Source organism: Mustela erminea, chromosome 4 (genome assembly GCF_009829155.1).
Source record: "Mustela erminea isolate mMusErm1 chromosome 4, mMusErm1.Pri, whole genome shotgun sequence".
Lineage (NCBI taxonomy): Eukaryota > Metazoa > Chordata > Mammalia > Carnivora > Mustelidae > Mustela > Mustela erminea.
In genome coordinates, this window is record NC_045617.1 from 103,070,037 (window position 1) to 103,088,326 (window position 18,290).

General features: G+C 41.6%; 1 protein-coding gene across 1 annotated transcript; it reads left to right on the forward strand.

Moving 5' to 3' along the window:
- The first annotated feature begins 386 nt into the window (after positions 1-386).
- BAG2 (BAG cochaperone 2) lies at positions 387-17,132 on the forward strand. Its single transcript, XM_032340332.1, has 3 exons — positions 387-617; positions 13,404-13,513; positions 15,663-17,132. Exons 1-3 carry the CDS (start codon positions 505-507, stop codon positions 16,073-16,075), a joined length of 636 nt encoding a protein of 211 aa, XP_032196223.1. The 5' UTR covers positions 387-504; the 3' UTR covers positions 16,076-17,132.
- Positions 17,133-18,290: the final 1,158 nt, after the last annotated feature.

Sequence of the window (18,290 nt, forward strand, 5' to 3'; positions counted from 1 at the left end):
TCAGGCTGCAGAGTTGAGGGCTCACAGGGGTAGGGGCTGCTTTGCTCGAGGGAGGGGGGGCAGGGGGTGGTAGATGGTCTCCGCTGGGCACTGGGTTGGTCCAGAGTCGGGAGACCAAGGTCCAGCGATCGCATTAGGTCCTCACCTTCCCGCGCCCACCCCTCCAGGTACCTCGGAGGCCGCCGGGCTTTTCTCTTCTGGCCCGGGGGCCCCCGGCGGCCCATCCGGATGCGAGGCCCAGCAGCCAGCAAGCTCCCTGCCGCAGCCGCAGCTGCTCCCTGCCAGGCACCGTAGCCCCGAGCCTGGCGGGCGGCGCGCCTGCCCTTGTTTGGCCACGCGGCGGCGGCGGCGGTGTCGGCGCGTCCTCCCGGGCCGCCCTCCGCGGGCGTCAGAGGGAGGCGGGCGCCCCGCGCGGTGACGGCGACGCCTGCAGCCGCCGGACTCTCCACTCGCCGCCGCCGGAGAGGCCGGTGACCTCTTGGCTGCCCCGCCTAAGAGGCTCAGATGGCTCAGGCGAAGATCAACGCGAAAGCCAACGAAGGGCGCTTCTGCCGCTCCTCCTCCATGGCCGACCGCTCCAGCCGCCTGCTGGAGAGCCTGGACCAGCTGGAGCTCAGGTGAGCCGTTCGCGGGCGGAGGCCGTGCGCGGCGGGCCGGCCCGGCGCGGTCCCCGGGGGGCTGCAGCCGGGGAAGTTGCTTGCCGGAGATTCCCTCTCCGCCGAGGCGGTGCAGTTTTGTCTGGCTGTGGGTGGATTTTCCTCTCCCACCGAGAGGAAGCGCGTTCGATTTAAACAAAAACCTGTGAGCGTATTATTGGTGGCCACATTCTCACAGCTAGACCTGAGCGCTTGGAAGCGGAGAAAAATCAGAGAAGGCAAAAGTTACGGTGACGTTATTTGAGGTTAGAGACTGTGACACTCCGGGACTGCAGAACTTCTAGAATTTTCTGAGTGCCAGAATGTGGTCTTCCCAGAGGTGTTTTTTTTTTCTCTCTCTCTCTCTGTCTTCCTAGTAGGCATTTTTAAGAGCGCCAGCAATTTAGTGGTCCTCGAGGTGAGTGGTAAGTTTCCTCAAAACAGCAGAGCAAAAAATAAATCCAGGATTCCTCCGAGAGCAAGGATTAGGGACGAGTAGGACAGATGGAGGGACTGCGGCGTGAACGGTGGCTGGGTGCTTGGTGGAATAAGACCCTGCAGCTTCCATTTTCCCCTAAAACCCGGCGTGCTGTATTAACCCATTCCGTTAGTTTCTCAGTATTTACTGTGCATCTCCTCCCATAGAAGACACCTTCTTGAAAGTGCTAGTCACTGGCCTGAAAGCGTAAGTAAGATAGGCAGGTTTTTCCCCCCACTCTTTCCTGGATAAGATTTTATTAAATAATATATAGTGTTACGGTTGTATGCACTTTTAAATAGTGTATAGTAAATTTTAGAAATACTTGTTTCCCTTAACAGCGTATGAAAACTTTTATGTACTCCCTGTAAATGTATCACCCAAGTTACTGTGTAGATTGTGCGCAGATGTCCTTAAATGAAAATCTTACTAAGGCCCCACAACCCCCTGAAACTACAGCGGGTTTCCCCCACCCCCCAACAGTTTTCACCAGGTTCTGGGTGAGCAAAGAAATATGTAAGCCAAAAATTTTAAGAAAGAGTGCATGTGTGTCTTTACCTCCCTCAATTTATATACCAAAACAGTTATTTGCCAGGAAAGTGCCTAAAGAACCACAGCGTATCTCAGCAGTTGAGGCATTTATTATTATTATTACCCTGAGAAAAGGGTCAGAAAATGAGAAATTCGCCAGGCACCCTGATTTCATGGATGATAGAGAAACCTGAGCCAAAACCACATTCTAGGGTTCTGCTCAGAATGAGACAGATGGAACAAGAGAAAAGTAATTCTTCCCCATGGTTGAGCTTGATGCATTAATCCCCAGAGAAAGTGCAACAAGACTGAAGATCAGTAGTGTCCCTCTGACGAATAATATTTCTTTTTATGTAGCAGCATTCCAAGTAAGTCACACATCTCCCCAGATATTTTGAACTTTGAGGGTGTGTTCTCAACCATTTCGGGGCTCTCTCCCCGCTAGTCAGGAAAGATTTTTTTCTGAAAGCAATGAGGAGGACAGTGCCCTTCCCTTCTTCAAGCTGAGTCATTCTCAAACTTGAATTAACACCTCACGTGTGGTAGGTACAAAGACAGTCAGGTACTCATCTTTAAAAAGAAACCCTCTGGTTTTGAGTATTCGTATATTCTAATGTTTGATTAACGTGAAGTGAATTGATTACTGTATACGAGTGATTAAATTATAAGTTGCTTAATTAACCCTTGAGCTGAGGAGGAAAGACTGATTAAAGTGTGCTAATTACTGATTTTAAGGACTTCTCTTGTAATTTTAGACTTCTGTAAGCTTTGTTCCTTCCTTTGAAAAAAAAAAGTGATACACCATCAAAAGTGTTTTAGAACGTAGTAAAAATAAAAAAAAATGCTAATGATGATCCATTAAAGTTCCTTTGAAACTACATGGATGGGCAGCATCACAGAGCACCACGTTGTTAAAAACTAGCATCATGCCTAGAAGATTTATTTGTAAAAAGAAACATCTACGTAATTTTGCTCTAATAGTTTAATTTCATATTAAGGATGACCACTAAAGCAGTGATTTAGGTAGAATAAAACACTGTAGTTTAATACTTAAAAGTTTACATGTAGTTCCCCAACCATATTAATTTTGTCAACTGGGGTAGAACTCCTTCCATATGAAACTGAAGACAGAATTATGCTAAGTGCTTTATGACCTAGAGTATGAACTACTGGTGTATGTGATTTTTTTTTTAATATTTTATTTATTTGACAGAGAGATCACAAGCAGGCAGAGAGGCAGGCAGAGAGAGAGAGAGAGAGGGAAGCAGGCTCCCTGCCAAGCAGAGAGCCCAATGTGGGGCTTGATCCCAGGATCCTGGGATCATGACCTGAGCCGAAGGCAGATGCTTTAATCCACTGAGCCACCCAGGCGCCCCTGGTGTACGTGATTTTTAAATGCTTTAAAATGTTTGGCAGCATTCTACATGTCATTGAAGGAATTCCGTTTGTTTCTAATACTTTTCTCTTTCTTGACTCCACCTCATCTGCTTTCTTGTTTCCTCCTAAAAAGGTGATTCCTTTCTCTCCCAGTTTTGTTTGTTTTTTTAAGATTTTATTTTTATTTGAGAGAGGGAGAAAGCGGAGTGGGGGAGGGTGGGAGTAGGAGGAGCAGAGGGGGAGTCAGAGGGAGGGGAAAGCTCCTCAAGCCCACTCAGCACTGAACCCCATATGGGGCTCAATCTCACAACATTAAGACCATGACCTGAACCAAAACCAAGAGTCAGACCCTTAACTGACTGAGCCATCCAGGCACCCCTCTCTCCCAGTTTTTTGACCAATTCTATTTTTTTTTTCTCTTTTTTTTTTTTTTTAAAGATTTTATTTATTTATTTGATAGAGAGAGATCACAAGTAGACGGAGAGGCAGGCAGAGAGAGAGAGAGAGGGAAGCAGGCTCCCCGCCGAACAGAGAGCCCGATGCGGGACTCGATCCCAGGACCCTGAGATCATGACCTGAGCCGAAGGCAGTGGCTTAACCCACTGAGCCACCCAGGCGCCCGACCAATTCTAAATGATATCCGATTTTTGCATTCATCAGTGGCTCAAGACACTTGCTTATTACTATTAGTTTTTTAACCGTTACCATAATTTATAAATAATACATGCTAACATTGATTGATTAAATGAGCAATGATTCTTCACCATGCCCCATTCCTTTGTGGAAGTTACTTTCACCTCCATTCTCCAAATGGGAAATTGAGGCATAGAAAGTTAAATGACTTGTCTAAGATCCCCCAGCCTAGAACCCAGGAAGACTGGCTGTACTGCTTAATATATTACACCTGTATTCTCTTAAAGTTAGATGTGTCTTATTGTTACCAAGGTTTGCCTCTTGATGGGTATCAAGCCAAAAGACACAGCCAAACCAAAGAATAGGAAAAGGAAGGGTTTTACTTGCAACAAGTAAAGGAGAACATGGGGAATCATTCCCAAAGAAGCATCTCCCAGAATGACAAAAATGGGGAAGTTTTAACTGAGGGTGCGTACATATTCATGAAGATGCTTACACTGTGGGGAATACAGCATGGAACTGGGGTGACTAAGTCCGAGCCAGAGTCATGAGGGCCGGGAAGGGTCAGCATCATCAGTTCTCTGGCTCCAGTTGGTCTGGTATCTGAGTGCTCAAAGCGGTTTAAAACATACAGTGTATCAAGTAGTCTATCTTCACTTCTGAATATGATGAGGCTGTCTTCTGGCCTTGTGGTGACTGTTCTCATTCTTTCACAAAATGGCTGGGGGCCTAAAATGACTCTTCTTATGGCAAGAAAGCTATTTGTATCTTTCTTTACCCAGGGATACCTAACTCTTCTTGCTTATAGTATTTCAAAATGTAGGAATCATATATGGAGGAATGTATGATTTTACTGGAAGATGTGAAAATTCCATTTATTTACTTATTTACTTTATTTTTTTAAAGGTTTTATTTTTGAGTAATCTCTACAGCCAACATGGGGCTTAAACTTACAACCCAAGAGTCACATGCTCCCACCATCTGAGCCAGCCAGGTGCCCCCAAAATTCCATATAAATTGGTTCTCAAGTTAAGTAAATATCAAACACCTACTGAGTGCCAAGTACTGAGTGGCTCCTAGAAGGCTCTGGATGGTAACGAAGATGTTTGGGAGATGGGTTGTGAAAGATGGCTGAGGGGAAGTTGATAGGATTGGGAGATTGATTGTTCATCAATTTCCCCAAACTGGTCATATTGTAGCTCCTTCCCCCTGCTATCAGCCATCTGCTGTGACTTCCTCAGCAGCCAGGGAATGAAAGGTTGGGGCCAGGAGTGACATGGATCATTTGGCCAAAAGTTTCCTGTTGCTTAAAGTTTCTTAGGGTGTGCCAGTGTCTCAGGAGTCACAAAACAAGTAGCATCATAGTTAATATTGAGCAACAGCCTATAATTTAAAAGACCATTTCTCATATACATTGTCATTTGAACCTTACAAAATCCTTTGAGGTAGAGGAGGGCACATGTATGTTATCTCTTTAGAAATGAAGGAACTGAGGTCCAGAGGGATTGCGCAGCCTGCCTAAGGCCACAGTAGTGATGAGTAGCTCCTAACACCAGTCCCATTAAACACCAGCTCCATTTTTATATTAAAGGGTCTCAGTGGTGAATGTATTTCAATATTTTGCTGATGATTAGGAAAACTTATTCAAAAATCTTATGTTGCCTAGAATATAAGTGATCGTTGTAACATTCTTTAGATACAAGAGTATTTTTTTTAAAGATTTATTTATTTATGAAAGAGAAAGCACAGAGGGAGGAGCAGAGGGGGAGAGAGAGAGAGAGAGAATCCTGAAGAAGACTAGAAGACTCCCCTCTGAGTGCAGAGCCCGATATAGGTCTCAATCCTAACCTGATCCAAAATCTAGAGTCAGGCAGTCAATGAGTTGAGCCACCCAGGAATCCCATGAGAGTATTTTTTTTTTTTTTACTTTAATTCTTTATTTTAATTCCAATATAGTTAACATCTGGTGTTATATTAGTTTTAGGTGTACAATATAGTGATTCAGCAATTATCTACATTACTCAGTGCTCATCAGGATAAGTGTGTTCTTGGGGTATCTGGCTGACTCAGAGCATGTGACTCATGATGTGGGGGTTGTAAGTTCTAGCCCCATATTGGGTGTAGCGATCACTTAAAAATAAAATTAAAAAAAAAAAAAGTAAGTGTATTCTTAATCCCCTTCACCTATTTCACCCATCCCCCTACATTCCTCCCCTCTAGTAACTGCCCATTTATTCTCTATAATTAAGTCTGGTTTTTTTGGTTTGTCTCTTCTCTCCCCATTTTTGTCAGTTTGTTTTGTTTCTTTAAAATGCCATATATGAGTGAAACCATATTAATTTATCTTTCTCTGACTGACTAACGTTGCTTAGCCTTATACTCTCAAGCTCCATCCATGTTGTTGCAAATGGTGAAATTTCATTCTTTTTTATGGCTGAATAATATTCTGTGTATCCATGGACACTTGGGCTGCTTCCATAATAATTCTGCAATAATCATAAAGGTACATATATCCTTTCTAATTTGTGCTTTTATATACTTTGGGTATTATAGGGTAGTTCAGTTTTTAATATTTTAAAGATTTTATTTTTAAGTAATCTCTACACCCAGCATGGGGCTTAAACCCACAAATCCAAGATCAAGTGTTACACACTCTACCAACTGAACCATCCAGGTGCCCCCATTTTTAATTTTTTGAGGAAGCTCCATACTCTTTTCCATAGTGGCTACACCAGTTTGCATTTCCACCAACAGAGCATTGAGGGTTCCTTTTTTTTTTTCCTCATCCTCGCCAACTCTCGTTTCTTGGGTATAAAAATATTAAATATGAGGTGGGACTATGATTTTTAGAATTTGTTTTAGAAGTTATGTTTTCAGGGGGCACCTGGGTGGCTCAGTGGGTTAAAGCCTCTGCCTTCGGCTCAGGTCATGATCCCAGGGCTCTGGGATCGAGCCCAGCATCGAGCTCTCTGCTCAGCAGGGAGCCTGCTTCCTCCTCTCTCTCTGCCTGCTTCTCTGCCTGCTTGTGATCTCTGTCAAATAAATAAATAAAATCTTAAAAAAAGAAAAAAGAAGTTATGTTTTTGGGGGCCCCTGAGAACAGTTAGTTAAGTATCTGACTCTTGATTTCAGCTTAGGTGTTCATCTTAGGGTCATGAGTTCAAGTTCCACACTGGGTGTGGAGCCTACTTTAAAAAAAGAAAAAAAGAAAGAATTTTTTTTCCAAATAAATTCATGATAGGAGCATTTGCCTGTTCTGTTCCTTTTTATGAAAGTACAAATTCTTATTATTTATAAGCCTGAGTTTGTAATGGTAAGTGTGTCATAAATACCACAAAGCTGTTTGCCAGCACCAATTGTAGACACACCACACGTGTCAACTCATAAATATAATTGTTTTAGTCAGTGCTGTTAGTCATTGTGTTAAACTCTTTTTTTAAAAAAGATTTTATTTATTTATTTGACAGAGAGATCACAAGTAGGCAGAGAGGAGAGAGGGCAGAGAGGGAGGTACCCCCTGCAGGGCTTGATCCCGGGACTCTGAGATCATGACCTGAGCCGAAGGCAGAGGCTTACCCCACTGAGCCACCCAGGCACCACATTGTGTTGAACTCTTAACCTGCTTTCCTTCAATCACAAACCACCCTTTCTTTTTTTTTTTTTTTAAGGTTTTATTTATTTAATTGACAAGAGAGAGATCACAAGTAGGCAGAGAGGCAGGCAGAGAGAGAGGAGGAGGAAGCAGGCTCCCTGCTGAGCAGAGAGCCTGATGCGGGACTCCATCCCAGGACCCCAGGATCATGACCCGAGCTGAAGGCAGAGGCTTTAACCCAATGAGCCACCCAGGTGCCCCATAAACCACCCTTTCATTATCCCTTTTTCCATTTTCCCTTTTTCCTAAGTGAGGAAATTGAGGCAATGAGAACTTAACTGCTCAAGGTTACACAGCCAGTGAGTGGCAGAGTTAGTTTGAACAGCATGATGGAAAAGTCATCACAGCTTCACTGCCTGCTGTTAGCTGATTGATCCACAGTACCTCAGTCTCGGTGAAGTTGCTCTCAGACCTCTACTTCTCTCAACAATGTGTCCTTTTCTTTTTTAAGATTTTATTTATTTATTTGACAGAGATCACAACTAGGCAAAGAGGCAGGCAGAAAGAGAGGAGGAAGCAGGCTCCCTCTGAGCAAAGCGCCTGATGCGGGCCTCGATCCCAGGACACTGGGATCATGACCTGAGCTGAAGGCAGAGGCTTTAACCCATTGAGCCACCGAGGCACCCCAACAGTGTGTCCTTTTGATTGCTGGCTGCAGAGACTTGTGAGGTGTGGGAGACCCGAAGACTAGCTGAGAATGTGTACACTTCACTTTTGCCCTCATAAGAATTTTCTGACTAAAATTTCTTTTTGTCTAAGCTGGCTTCATTGCAGTTGCAGGCAGAGAGTTTTCCAGGAGTACAACTCAGGCCAGCCTTGTTATGAGGAGAAGTACTTAACCAATTTTGGAAATGTAGCTCTTCTAGGATCAGTTAGTAAAAACATAACCACCCTTCTCCGCCAAGAGAATTGTTGTCAAATGAGGTGTTAAAAAAACATGAAGGCTAAGGTGAGGTTGTCCAACCTTGTCTAACCAGAGTTCCAGAAGAAAGTAATAGAATGGGGGACAGGAAATATTCGAAGATACTATGGTTAACAATTTTCCAGAACTAAATGGAAAGGTTGTAGATAGATTTATATGTGAGATGAATTTAAAGATCTCAGTGGCTGAAAAACAGTACAGATATTACTTAAATAAACTAAGTAGAGATCTAGGTTCAGCTAGAGGTAACAGCAAATGTCAATGGTGCCAAAAAAACAAACCTTTGAAATCTTTACATTCTGAAGAATGGCATTTTATCTTTGCTATGAGATGAAAAAGGTATACATAAAAATGTATGAGAAGTTCCATAAAAGATGAAATCTGGGGGCGCCTGGGTGGCTCAGTGGATTGAGCCGCTGCCTTCGGCTCAGGTCATGATCTCAGTGTCCTGGGATCGAGCCCCGCATCGGGCTCTTTGCTCAGCAGGAGCCTGCTTCTCTCTCTCTCGCTGCCTGACTCTCTGCCTACTTGTGATTTCTCTCTCTGTCAAATAAATAAATAAAATATTAAAAAAAAAAAAAAAAAAAAAAAAAGATGAAATCTGTTTTTCACAGGGAAAATGCCCTGGCAATTTCTAGTATTGGGGGAAAACAAAAACAAAAACAAAACAAACAAACAAAAAAACCCCACAAGACTCAAAATTTCCATTTAATGAGTTCTGTATTTGGCCTCATTTAATGGCAAAATGTCTTCCTTCTATGATAGACTTATTTTTTTCCCTAGAGTGTCCCCTTTTAAACCATTTTCTTGTTAACAACTCTCTGAACTTACTGGTATAACATGTTGTAAGTGAAGCCTTCCTTTTTTGAATAATATTAGATTCTCTATCATTGTACATTTGAGTACAAACTCCATTGAGTCTTGAAAAATTCATCTCTTCTTTCAGCATCCTCTCATTTACCAATCACATGATTCATCTTTGTCATTTAAACACTAGAGTCCTGGTTTGTGTTTTTAGCATAAATATTTCATATTAGTGCCAACTCAGTCTCTCTCTGAGTTGTACTGGGCCCTAGTTTATCTGTCTGAGAGTTTGTGAATGTAAACTGTATAAGCACATAATGGATGGTGCTGGAAGTGGGCCTGCTGCTGTATTTTTGCTGTTTTACAGAAAACTGTTCTGGGTGGCTCAGTCACTAGGCATCTGCCTTCAGCTCGGGTCTTGGTCCCAGGGTCCTGGGATAGAGCCCCGTGTCAGGCTCCCTGTTCACCAGGGAGTCTGCTTCTCCCTCAACCCCACTCCCCCCTGCTTATGTTCTCTCGGTCACTGTGTCTCTTTCTGTCAAATGAATAGATAAAATCTTTAAAAAAAAGAAAAAGACTTTTTTATTGTGTTTTCCAGCCACATTTGTCATGCAAGAATCTTACCAGCTCTTTGCTTTTACTAGCCCTTATAGACAAGTTCAACATATATTTAGTATCTTGATGAACAGAAAGACCCTATGACTTTGTGGACTCTCAGTACTATTTTGGGGTATAACAGGTGGATGGCTGTTGGGGAAAAGGCAAATGTGTGGTTGGGGTGGATAGGGTTGCCTTAAATGGAATGGACATGTGCTCAAACATTAGTGAAGTTGCTCCTTCCGTGCCCACTTAGAGCAGCAGTCAGGATTAGATCTTCCATGATCTCATATTTCTTTTTTTTTTTTTTTAAGATTTTATTTATTTATTTGTCAGAGACAGAGGGAGAGAGAGCAAGCGAGCACAGGCAGACAAAGAGGCAGGCAGAGGCAGAGGGAGAAGCAGGCTCCCTGCCGAGCAAGGAGCCCGATGTGGGACTCGATCCCAGGACGCTGGGATCATGACCTGAGCCGAAGGCAGCTGCTTAACCAACTGAGCCACCCAGGCATCCCTGATCTCATGTTTCTACGGCTGTCTCAACACTGAGAATAAGTCTGTCACTGTTCATTTTGCAAAAGTTGGCAACTTATATACGGGGTAGTGTATAACAAGAAGTGCCCTGAAAACAAAGCACTTGGAAATATACAGGATTTTCTTTTCTCTTCCTCTCTTGATTCCACAGACTTTTCTTTAGTGACTGGGCATGATCATGTGAATGTGTAGTAAGAGCATGTGTGTTTACACTTCGGGGAATTAGGGAAAGTTGTGCTTCCATAGTTTGATATGGGCTTTATACCAAAAACCTACAGAGATGTTTCCTTTAAATTCAGGAAAAGAAAAAGATCTTCTGTTTAATAAAGTAAAGCAGACTTTAGTCAATAATACAAAGAAAGAGATTAAAGCTCTATTTTTGTATAGATTATATGATCATCAATCTAGAAGAATCAGGGACACCTGGGTGGCTCAGTAGGTTAAGCGTCTGCCTTCAGCTTGGGTGATGATCCCAGGGTCTGAGATGGAGTTCCACATTGGGCTCCTTAATCAGTGGGGCGCCTGCTTCTCCCTCTGCCTGTTGCTCCCCCTTTTTGTGTGCTTGTGCTCTCTCTCTCTCTGACAAATAAATAAATAAAATCTTTTTTAAAAAATCTAGAAGAATCAGAATCAGAAGACAAATCATTAAAGTTAATAAATCATTACCAATTACAAGATGAACCTTACAAAAACAGCATTTCTCTAACCAGCAATAACCAGCGAGAAATTATAATTTAAAATATGTTATTCATGGGGCACCTGGCTGACAGTCTGAAGAGCATGTGACTTTTGATCTTGGGGTCATGAGTTTGAGCCCCACATTGGATATAGAGATTACTTTTAAAAAACATTAAAAAAAATAAATGTATTTTTTACAAGAACAATATCCACAAACAATCAAAGCACTCAAAAGAGTCCACAAATACTACTCTTAAGAATACTTCAAACTCTGATAAAGAATATAGAAGATGATCTGAATATACGAAGAGACATTATCATGCATGCCCTTGAATAGAATGACAATATTCTAAAGATGCCAGATTTACCCCATTTCTTTGACAAACCCAGTAAACTTACTTGGGAGTTAATATGGAGAATTAAAAGTCTAAATAGCTAAGTTATCTTTAAAGAAGATTTGAGGGCTGGTTCTACCAATATTAAGGCATATTACAAGGCTATTGCTATTTTTTAAAAATGGGTGTTGGTGTAAGAAGAGTCAAATATACTAGCAGATAGAATGGAGATTTCAGAGCAGACAATCTATAAATCTTTGGAGGAAAGATGGATTTGGGGTGAATATAATGTTGCGGAAAAATGGTTCATTATTTGGAGAAAATAAAACAAAAATCATTACCTAAACACAAACAGGTGGATTCTAGATGGACTAAGACATAAATACGAGAAGGTAAAGCAATGAAGTTAATAGGAAGAAGGGTAGGAAAACACCTATGAGCTAGGATGGGAAAAACCTGAAGTAAAACTTCGAAAGCATAAACTGTAAGGCAAAATAAAACCAAGTAAAGATTAATCTGATCACTTCAAAGTAAGGATTATCTATTCAGTGAAGGATATCCTGAACAAAATTCATATTTGATAGGATGGAAGAAGATGATTATAATGTCTATAACAAACATGGGATTAATTCCTTGAGTACGCAAGCCAACAAGAGGACAATAACCCCTGTTTGGAGAAGGGGAAAACAAAACAGGCAAAGGCTATGAACAGGTTAACAAAAATACGAAGAGACGTCCAAAATTATTAGTATCGAGAGACAATGCAAATTAAGTGTGAACGTATCACTGTGTACTTTAGTAGACTGGCAACAGATAGAAAGTTGGAAAATGCTGAGTGTTGGTAGGGCTGTGAGGACACAGGGATTCCTGTGCTTTGCTGCTGGGAATATTGCGAAGGAGCACAGGATAGCCGCCCCCCACCCCTACCCCGCCGCCGAATGTGCCCTTTGCCGTGTAGGTTATTTAGAGCTGAAGGCACTTGAGAGCCTGCAGACTCACAAGAAATTTCTGCCCCGCCCTGAACCACACAGAAGAATCTAAATTAGGGGTCTTTCCCAGAATAAAGGTTATAAGCAGAGATAAATTTTGTCTGAGTGGCTCATCTGTGTGGCGGGGCAAACATCTAATTACCAAACATCTGCTCTTATCACCCTGTGAAATGTAACCCTAACCGTACCCTCATGTAACCCTAACCGTAACCCTCACCCGTACCCCCTTCTCCTTCATTTAAAATAACATATACCTCATTTTGCCTGTCTTTGGAATTTCCATGTCTATGTGAATTCCCTGTATGTACACTATTAAATTTTGTTTTCTCCTGTTAATTTGTCTCATATCAATTTGATTCTTAGTCCAGCTAAGGGGACTTGAAGGAGGAGGGTAAGAATGCTTGCTTGCTTCCTGACAATGGTCTAGTCTAGCCATTCTGGAAAGCCGTGGTAGCACTGAATTAAATTGAGGGTGCACTTACGTTGTGTCTTAGCACTTCTGCCCTGGGGTCTATTGCAAGGAGATTCTTTTTGAAGTCCATGTATTTGCTGAAGCATTTTGTTTTGTTTTGTTTTGTTTTGTTTTTTGTGGTGATGAAAAATGAGGAGACAAAGTGAGTGTTTCCACTGGGAGAGCAGAGGTAAAATCAGGTGGATGTACATGGAAGGCTATGCAGTAATCAGAAGTGACTGATTAGATCTTTAGCTAGGAAGCTGGATGGTTCCTAACAAGATAATGCTGAGTGAAGAAAGAAACAATGAGATATAAATTGAAAATAGATGAAAACGCAAATATATATATTGTTAAGAACAAATACAAAATAGAGAAACACTGAATAGAATGATTGCCATACGAGTGGGGAGGAAGGTGGGAGTGGGGTCAGGGGATTTAAAAACAACAGAGGGGCGCCTCGGTGGCTCAGTGGGTTAAAGCCTCTGCCTTCAGCTCAGGTCATGATCTCAAGGTCCTGGGATCGAGCCCCACATCGGGCTCTCTGCTCTGCGGGGAGCCTACTCCTCCCCCCCCTCCTGCCTTTCTGCCTACTTGTGATCTGTCTGTCAAATAAATAAATAAAAATCTTTTAAAAATAAAATAAAACAACAGAATTTTTTTTTTTAGTTTTAAAGAGGGATAAAGAATTTTTGGAAAGTATTCCTATTGATCTTTAAACTGTTGGAACAAATGAGATGAGGAAAAGTAAACTTCCATGTGGTAACTTTTGTTTTCCCAATTCGTATAGGGTGGAAGCTTTGAGAGAAGCAGCAACTGCTGTTGAGCAAGAGAAAGAAATTCTCCTGGAAATGATCCACAGCATCCAAAATAGCCAGGACATGAGGCAGATCAGCGACGGTGAGAGCATTTCCACAGAGGGGAGCTCATCTTTTCCATTCCTTTATGGGGTTTAGGTCCATTTTCGTTTAACTTGAGGAATTTGTACAGTTGGCTTCAGAATCTCCCATGAGCGTGGACAGCAGCTGCAGCTGTCGGCTTATTACAGGAGCCACTTACCCAAAGGGCACCTTCTGGCCTGCCCCCTCCCTCAAGGGTATGGTTGGAGATAGTCAAAAAGGCCTCCAAGCTCTGGGAGAGGTGGTCCCAAGCAGTAAAAGGCGATGCCTTTGACCTCAGGTTCACATTCCTAACTTCAGTTCCTCAGAAGTTACTGGACGGTAGAAGCTGTAAAAGCAGAGAAGACAAAAAGAGAGGGCTTGGGGTGTAATTTAAGGAGAGGAAGGAGAGAGAATGCAGAGGAAAGAAATTATGGGCCCAGTAAAACCCCATTAATATAAAAACATGCTATCATTTCTATATTAAAAGCATGACTGCCTGTGGAGGAACAGGGTACTTGTGGTTTCCTCTCACTGGCAGTGTTCTTGCCAACCTGGTTGCTCTGGTGCCTCCCAAGACAAGCTGAGGGGCCAGCGGCTGGTGCCATGAGTGTGCCGTTCGTCTAACTCCAGGCCCTGAACTCTTAGACATACGCAGCAGGGTCAAGATCTAGCCAGTCTGTTCACCGTCCTGGCCAAAGAGTGATGAATTAGGAAGAGAGTTACAGAACCAGGACAAAGAGGAGGTTGCTGACTTTTTCATATAAATAATGAAACGTGGATCCCTTTTCCCACATTGCCTCTCTGTGCTGGCCAAGACTTAAACCACTGGCCTGCTTAAATTTCCCTGGCAAGGATGAAGTCAGTGCCTAATTCTGAGGCCAGCTGTTTCTCCACTATCATGGCTAAGTTTGCTCAGCCAAAATTGTGGCGTTGTATTTGATTCACATGCAAAATATGCCACCCCAAAGTATGGTTCTTTGGCATAAGAATTATTTCAAGCTGATTATTTTTGAGAAGGTGCAGACGCAGGAGAAGCTCTGGAAACAGAGTAGAAGTTATTCTTTTATAAGGGAAGTTCAAATGTATAAAGGATATTTCCATTTGTAAATGTGCCTCCCTCTGTGTACCAGGAAGAGAAGGATGACTGTAAATCCAAGAAACTCTTATCTCTGCAGAGGGCACCTCCTGAATCTGCAAAACAACCTTAACCCTGGTTTATCCTGCTTTTCCCAGTAACCTCACTCATGAGGAGAGGGCCTTCCTCAACGTCTTAGTCCTTAGATGAACATGGTTTTTAGAAAGGTAGTGGCTTGGGCCATCCGTCTCAGGGAGGTAGGCCATCTCAGGGTCCTTGAAAATCTCCCATGTATATGTGAAATACACACATCCGTAAGCTTCTGGTTTTCTTCTTGTTAATCTTTTTATTACAGGGTTTCTCAACCAAGAACTCAGAAAGGTACAGGGGAAATTATTTTTTCCTCCCCTACATGCACCTCCTTACGAGACATACATCATGTCTGATGTCTTCTCTAAGCAGCACAAAACCCTGGTCAGGTGCACTATTCACTCTGTTAAGACTTAAACTCCATCCAAGTTACACATGCACACCTGCCCAAACTTTTTCAAATGTGACTACTAGAGAAGTCATCTGGTATCCCATGCATAAAGACTTAGGGAAGGGTCCCAGGTGGCTCAGTCGGTTAAGCATCCAACTCTTGATTTTGGCTCAGGTCACGATCTCAGGGTTGTGAGATCAGTCCCCATGTCAGGCTCACAGGCTGAACATGAAGCCTGCTTGAGATTCTCTCCCTCTGCCCCTCCCCTGCCTGCATGAAGATGTGCATATTCCCTCCTCTCCCTCCCTCCCTCTTTCTCTCTCTTTCTCTCTCTCTCTCTCTCAAAATAAATAAATAAATAAATAAATAAATAAATAAATAAATAAAAGAAGAAAGACCTTCAGGGAAAGGTATTCTGCAACCTCTCTCTGTAATATAATATGGTTCATCAGTTAATCTTATGTGATATCATTTTGACTTTTACCTTTAAAAATTTCATAGCCAAGGCACTTACAGAAAATAGCTTTAGCCACAAATAAGTGCCGTTAGTGTTCTCAACATTGGTAAGTTTATGTCTTATACTGATGGCTGTTTCAAACTTTCTACGTTTAGGAGAAAGAGAAGAATTAAATCTGACGGCCAACCGTTTGATGGGACGAACCCTCACCGTTGAAGTTTCAGTAGAAACAATTAGGAACCCCCAGCAGCAAGAATCCCTAAAGCATGCCACCAGGATCATTGATGAAGTGGTCAGTAAGTTTCTGGATGATCTGGGAAATGCCAAGAGTCACTTGATGTCACTATACAGTGCGTGTTCATCCGAGGTGCCACCTGGGCCTGTTGACCAGAAGTTTCAGTCCATAGTAATCGGCTGTGCTCTTGAAGATCAGAAGAAAATTAAGAGAAGATTAGAGACTCTGCTTAGAAATATTGAAAACTCTGACAAGGCCATCAAGCTGTTAGAGCATTCCAAAGGAGCTGGTTCCAAAACTCTGCAACAAAATGCAGAAGGCAAATTTAATTAGTTTTGAAACAGAGGAGCACTCACAAATAATGACATGAAAATGATTAAACATTAGTTCTTTGTGTTAGGTGTAACATTTGATACCGATTGTTGTTTCACATGAGGAAAATACTCCAGTGTCATCAGTTTTGTGAATAACACAATTAAAACTAGAAATATTTTAATTATCTTTCTAGAAGTTTTTAGATTGAATTCTTGTCTTGTATTAGGCTCTAGCACCTAATATATATAATATATATTTTTTACTGTACTTTGGATGAATATTTACTATATAGGAGAGAGTAACTGCTCAGCCAGGGCCAAAAGCATTCTTGTTCTTTCCTGGGCTTTGTCTGGCAAGGAGACACTTGGGCACATGGAGCATTTGGTTAACTAGAAATTCTTGACCTTAAGCAGCATGCAAACTTAACCACTATTAACCTCTACTATTAGCTAAGTAGTGTGTTCAGAAGGACGAAAGGAATCACAAAATAAGAGTCTTTCCCAACATCATCCTTTTCATAAAGTACTTTTTTTGGATATCTTTATCAAATTATTTTGAATTTCAGATTTATGCATCTGATAATATGAATATATTTCTTGATATATATGAAAACATGACATAAAATGTGAGAGAATTCACATCTAATGTTATCACTGTGAACAACTATATGTCCACTTCATCTTTTTCCAAATACATCATTTCTCTAAATTTTTAATCATTATGGAAGTACAATGTTATAATTTGCCTTTTTTAAAAAATGCTGCTATAAAGTCGACTTGTCAACTTTAAAACCTCTATTCTGTATAGTTGTATAATTTACTTCCCCACTCCCCTTGCTAGACATTTAGGTTGTTTCCAATTTGTTGCTTATTCCTACAACATATTTATATACAGAGACTTTTTTCCTTCTTTCTTTTGTTTTTGATTTTCTTTGTATAAATTCCCAGTAGTGGGACTTACAGGGTCAAAGGTTATATGCATTTTCATGGCCTGACATATATCCAAATTTTTTTGTATGAGAGTTACGTCAATTTGTACTGTCTTTAGTAATTAAAATGTAGCTGTTTCACTAGAAGCTTTCCAGAGTTGAGCATTATTTTTTCTAACATTAGATATGAAACACCTTAATTTTGTTTGCATTTTATTTCCTAGCAAGATTGACCAATGTAGGGCCCCTGGGTGGCTCAGTTGGTTAAGCGACTGCCTTTGGCTCAGGTCATGATCCCAGAGTCCTGGGATCGAGTCCCGCATCAGGCTCCCAACAACATGGGGAGTCTGCTTCTCCCTCTGACCTCCCCTCTCATGCTCTCTCTCACTGTCTCTCTCTCTCTCAAATAAATAAAATCTTAAAAAAAAAAGATTGAACAATGTATGGATTATTCTTTTATCTGTGATACATGAAGCAACTATAGAACACTTTCATTTGTTTGAAGTAACTAATGTTGATACACAGAAGCCTCAACTGCTCCTCAAATACTACTTCAAAAATGAAATATATCAAATTCAGTCTTCATGAGAATGTAGGTATTCTTTCACACTGGGGGGGAAAAAGTCAAGATCCAGATTGGCTTTATATATTTAGATCTCTCAATGCAAACAATATTGAGCTTCATTTTCTGGGCAAAATGTCAAATTAGTCTCTCTTCATAAAAAGCAATTACAATCTGAGAACATTATGGTTTTGATTACCCTAAGTCTGCCTCATCTAAATCATTCCATTTCGTGGGAAATAGTCATTCTCATTGATAACTGTGGTAAAGCCTCTTAATTTGTCAGTTGACTCCCATTTGCTATCATCAGGTTCACTGTCAGATAAAGGTTTTCTTTTTGTGCCATCTTTATCAGCTTCTTGAAAATTAAGAAGCAACAATTAAGTTTTCTTCAGGTTCTCAAGGACTGTCAGCATCTTTAAATCCCTTCCACCCTGAGAAATACTCCCCTCTCCCATTCACTCTATGTCAGCCTAGGACATTTTCTTTCTTCCTTTTTTTTTTTTCTTTAAGATTTTATTTAATTATTATTACAATTATTATTTAATTATTATTACAGCAGACTCCCTGTGGAACCGGGAGCCCAACATGGGGCTCCATCCCAGGACCCTGGGATCATGACCTGAGCCCAAGGCAGCTGCTTAGCCGACTGACCCACCCAGGCACCCCAGTCTAGGACATTTTCTACCTCAATCTATTTGGGCTCTACCTCCTCAACGTTTGTACTCTTCACATTGTTCTTC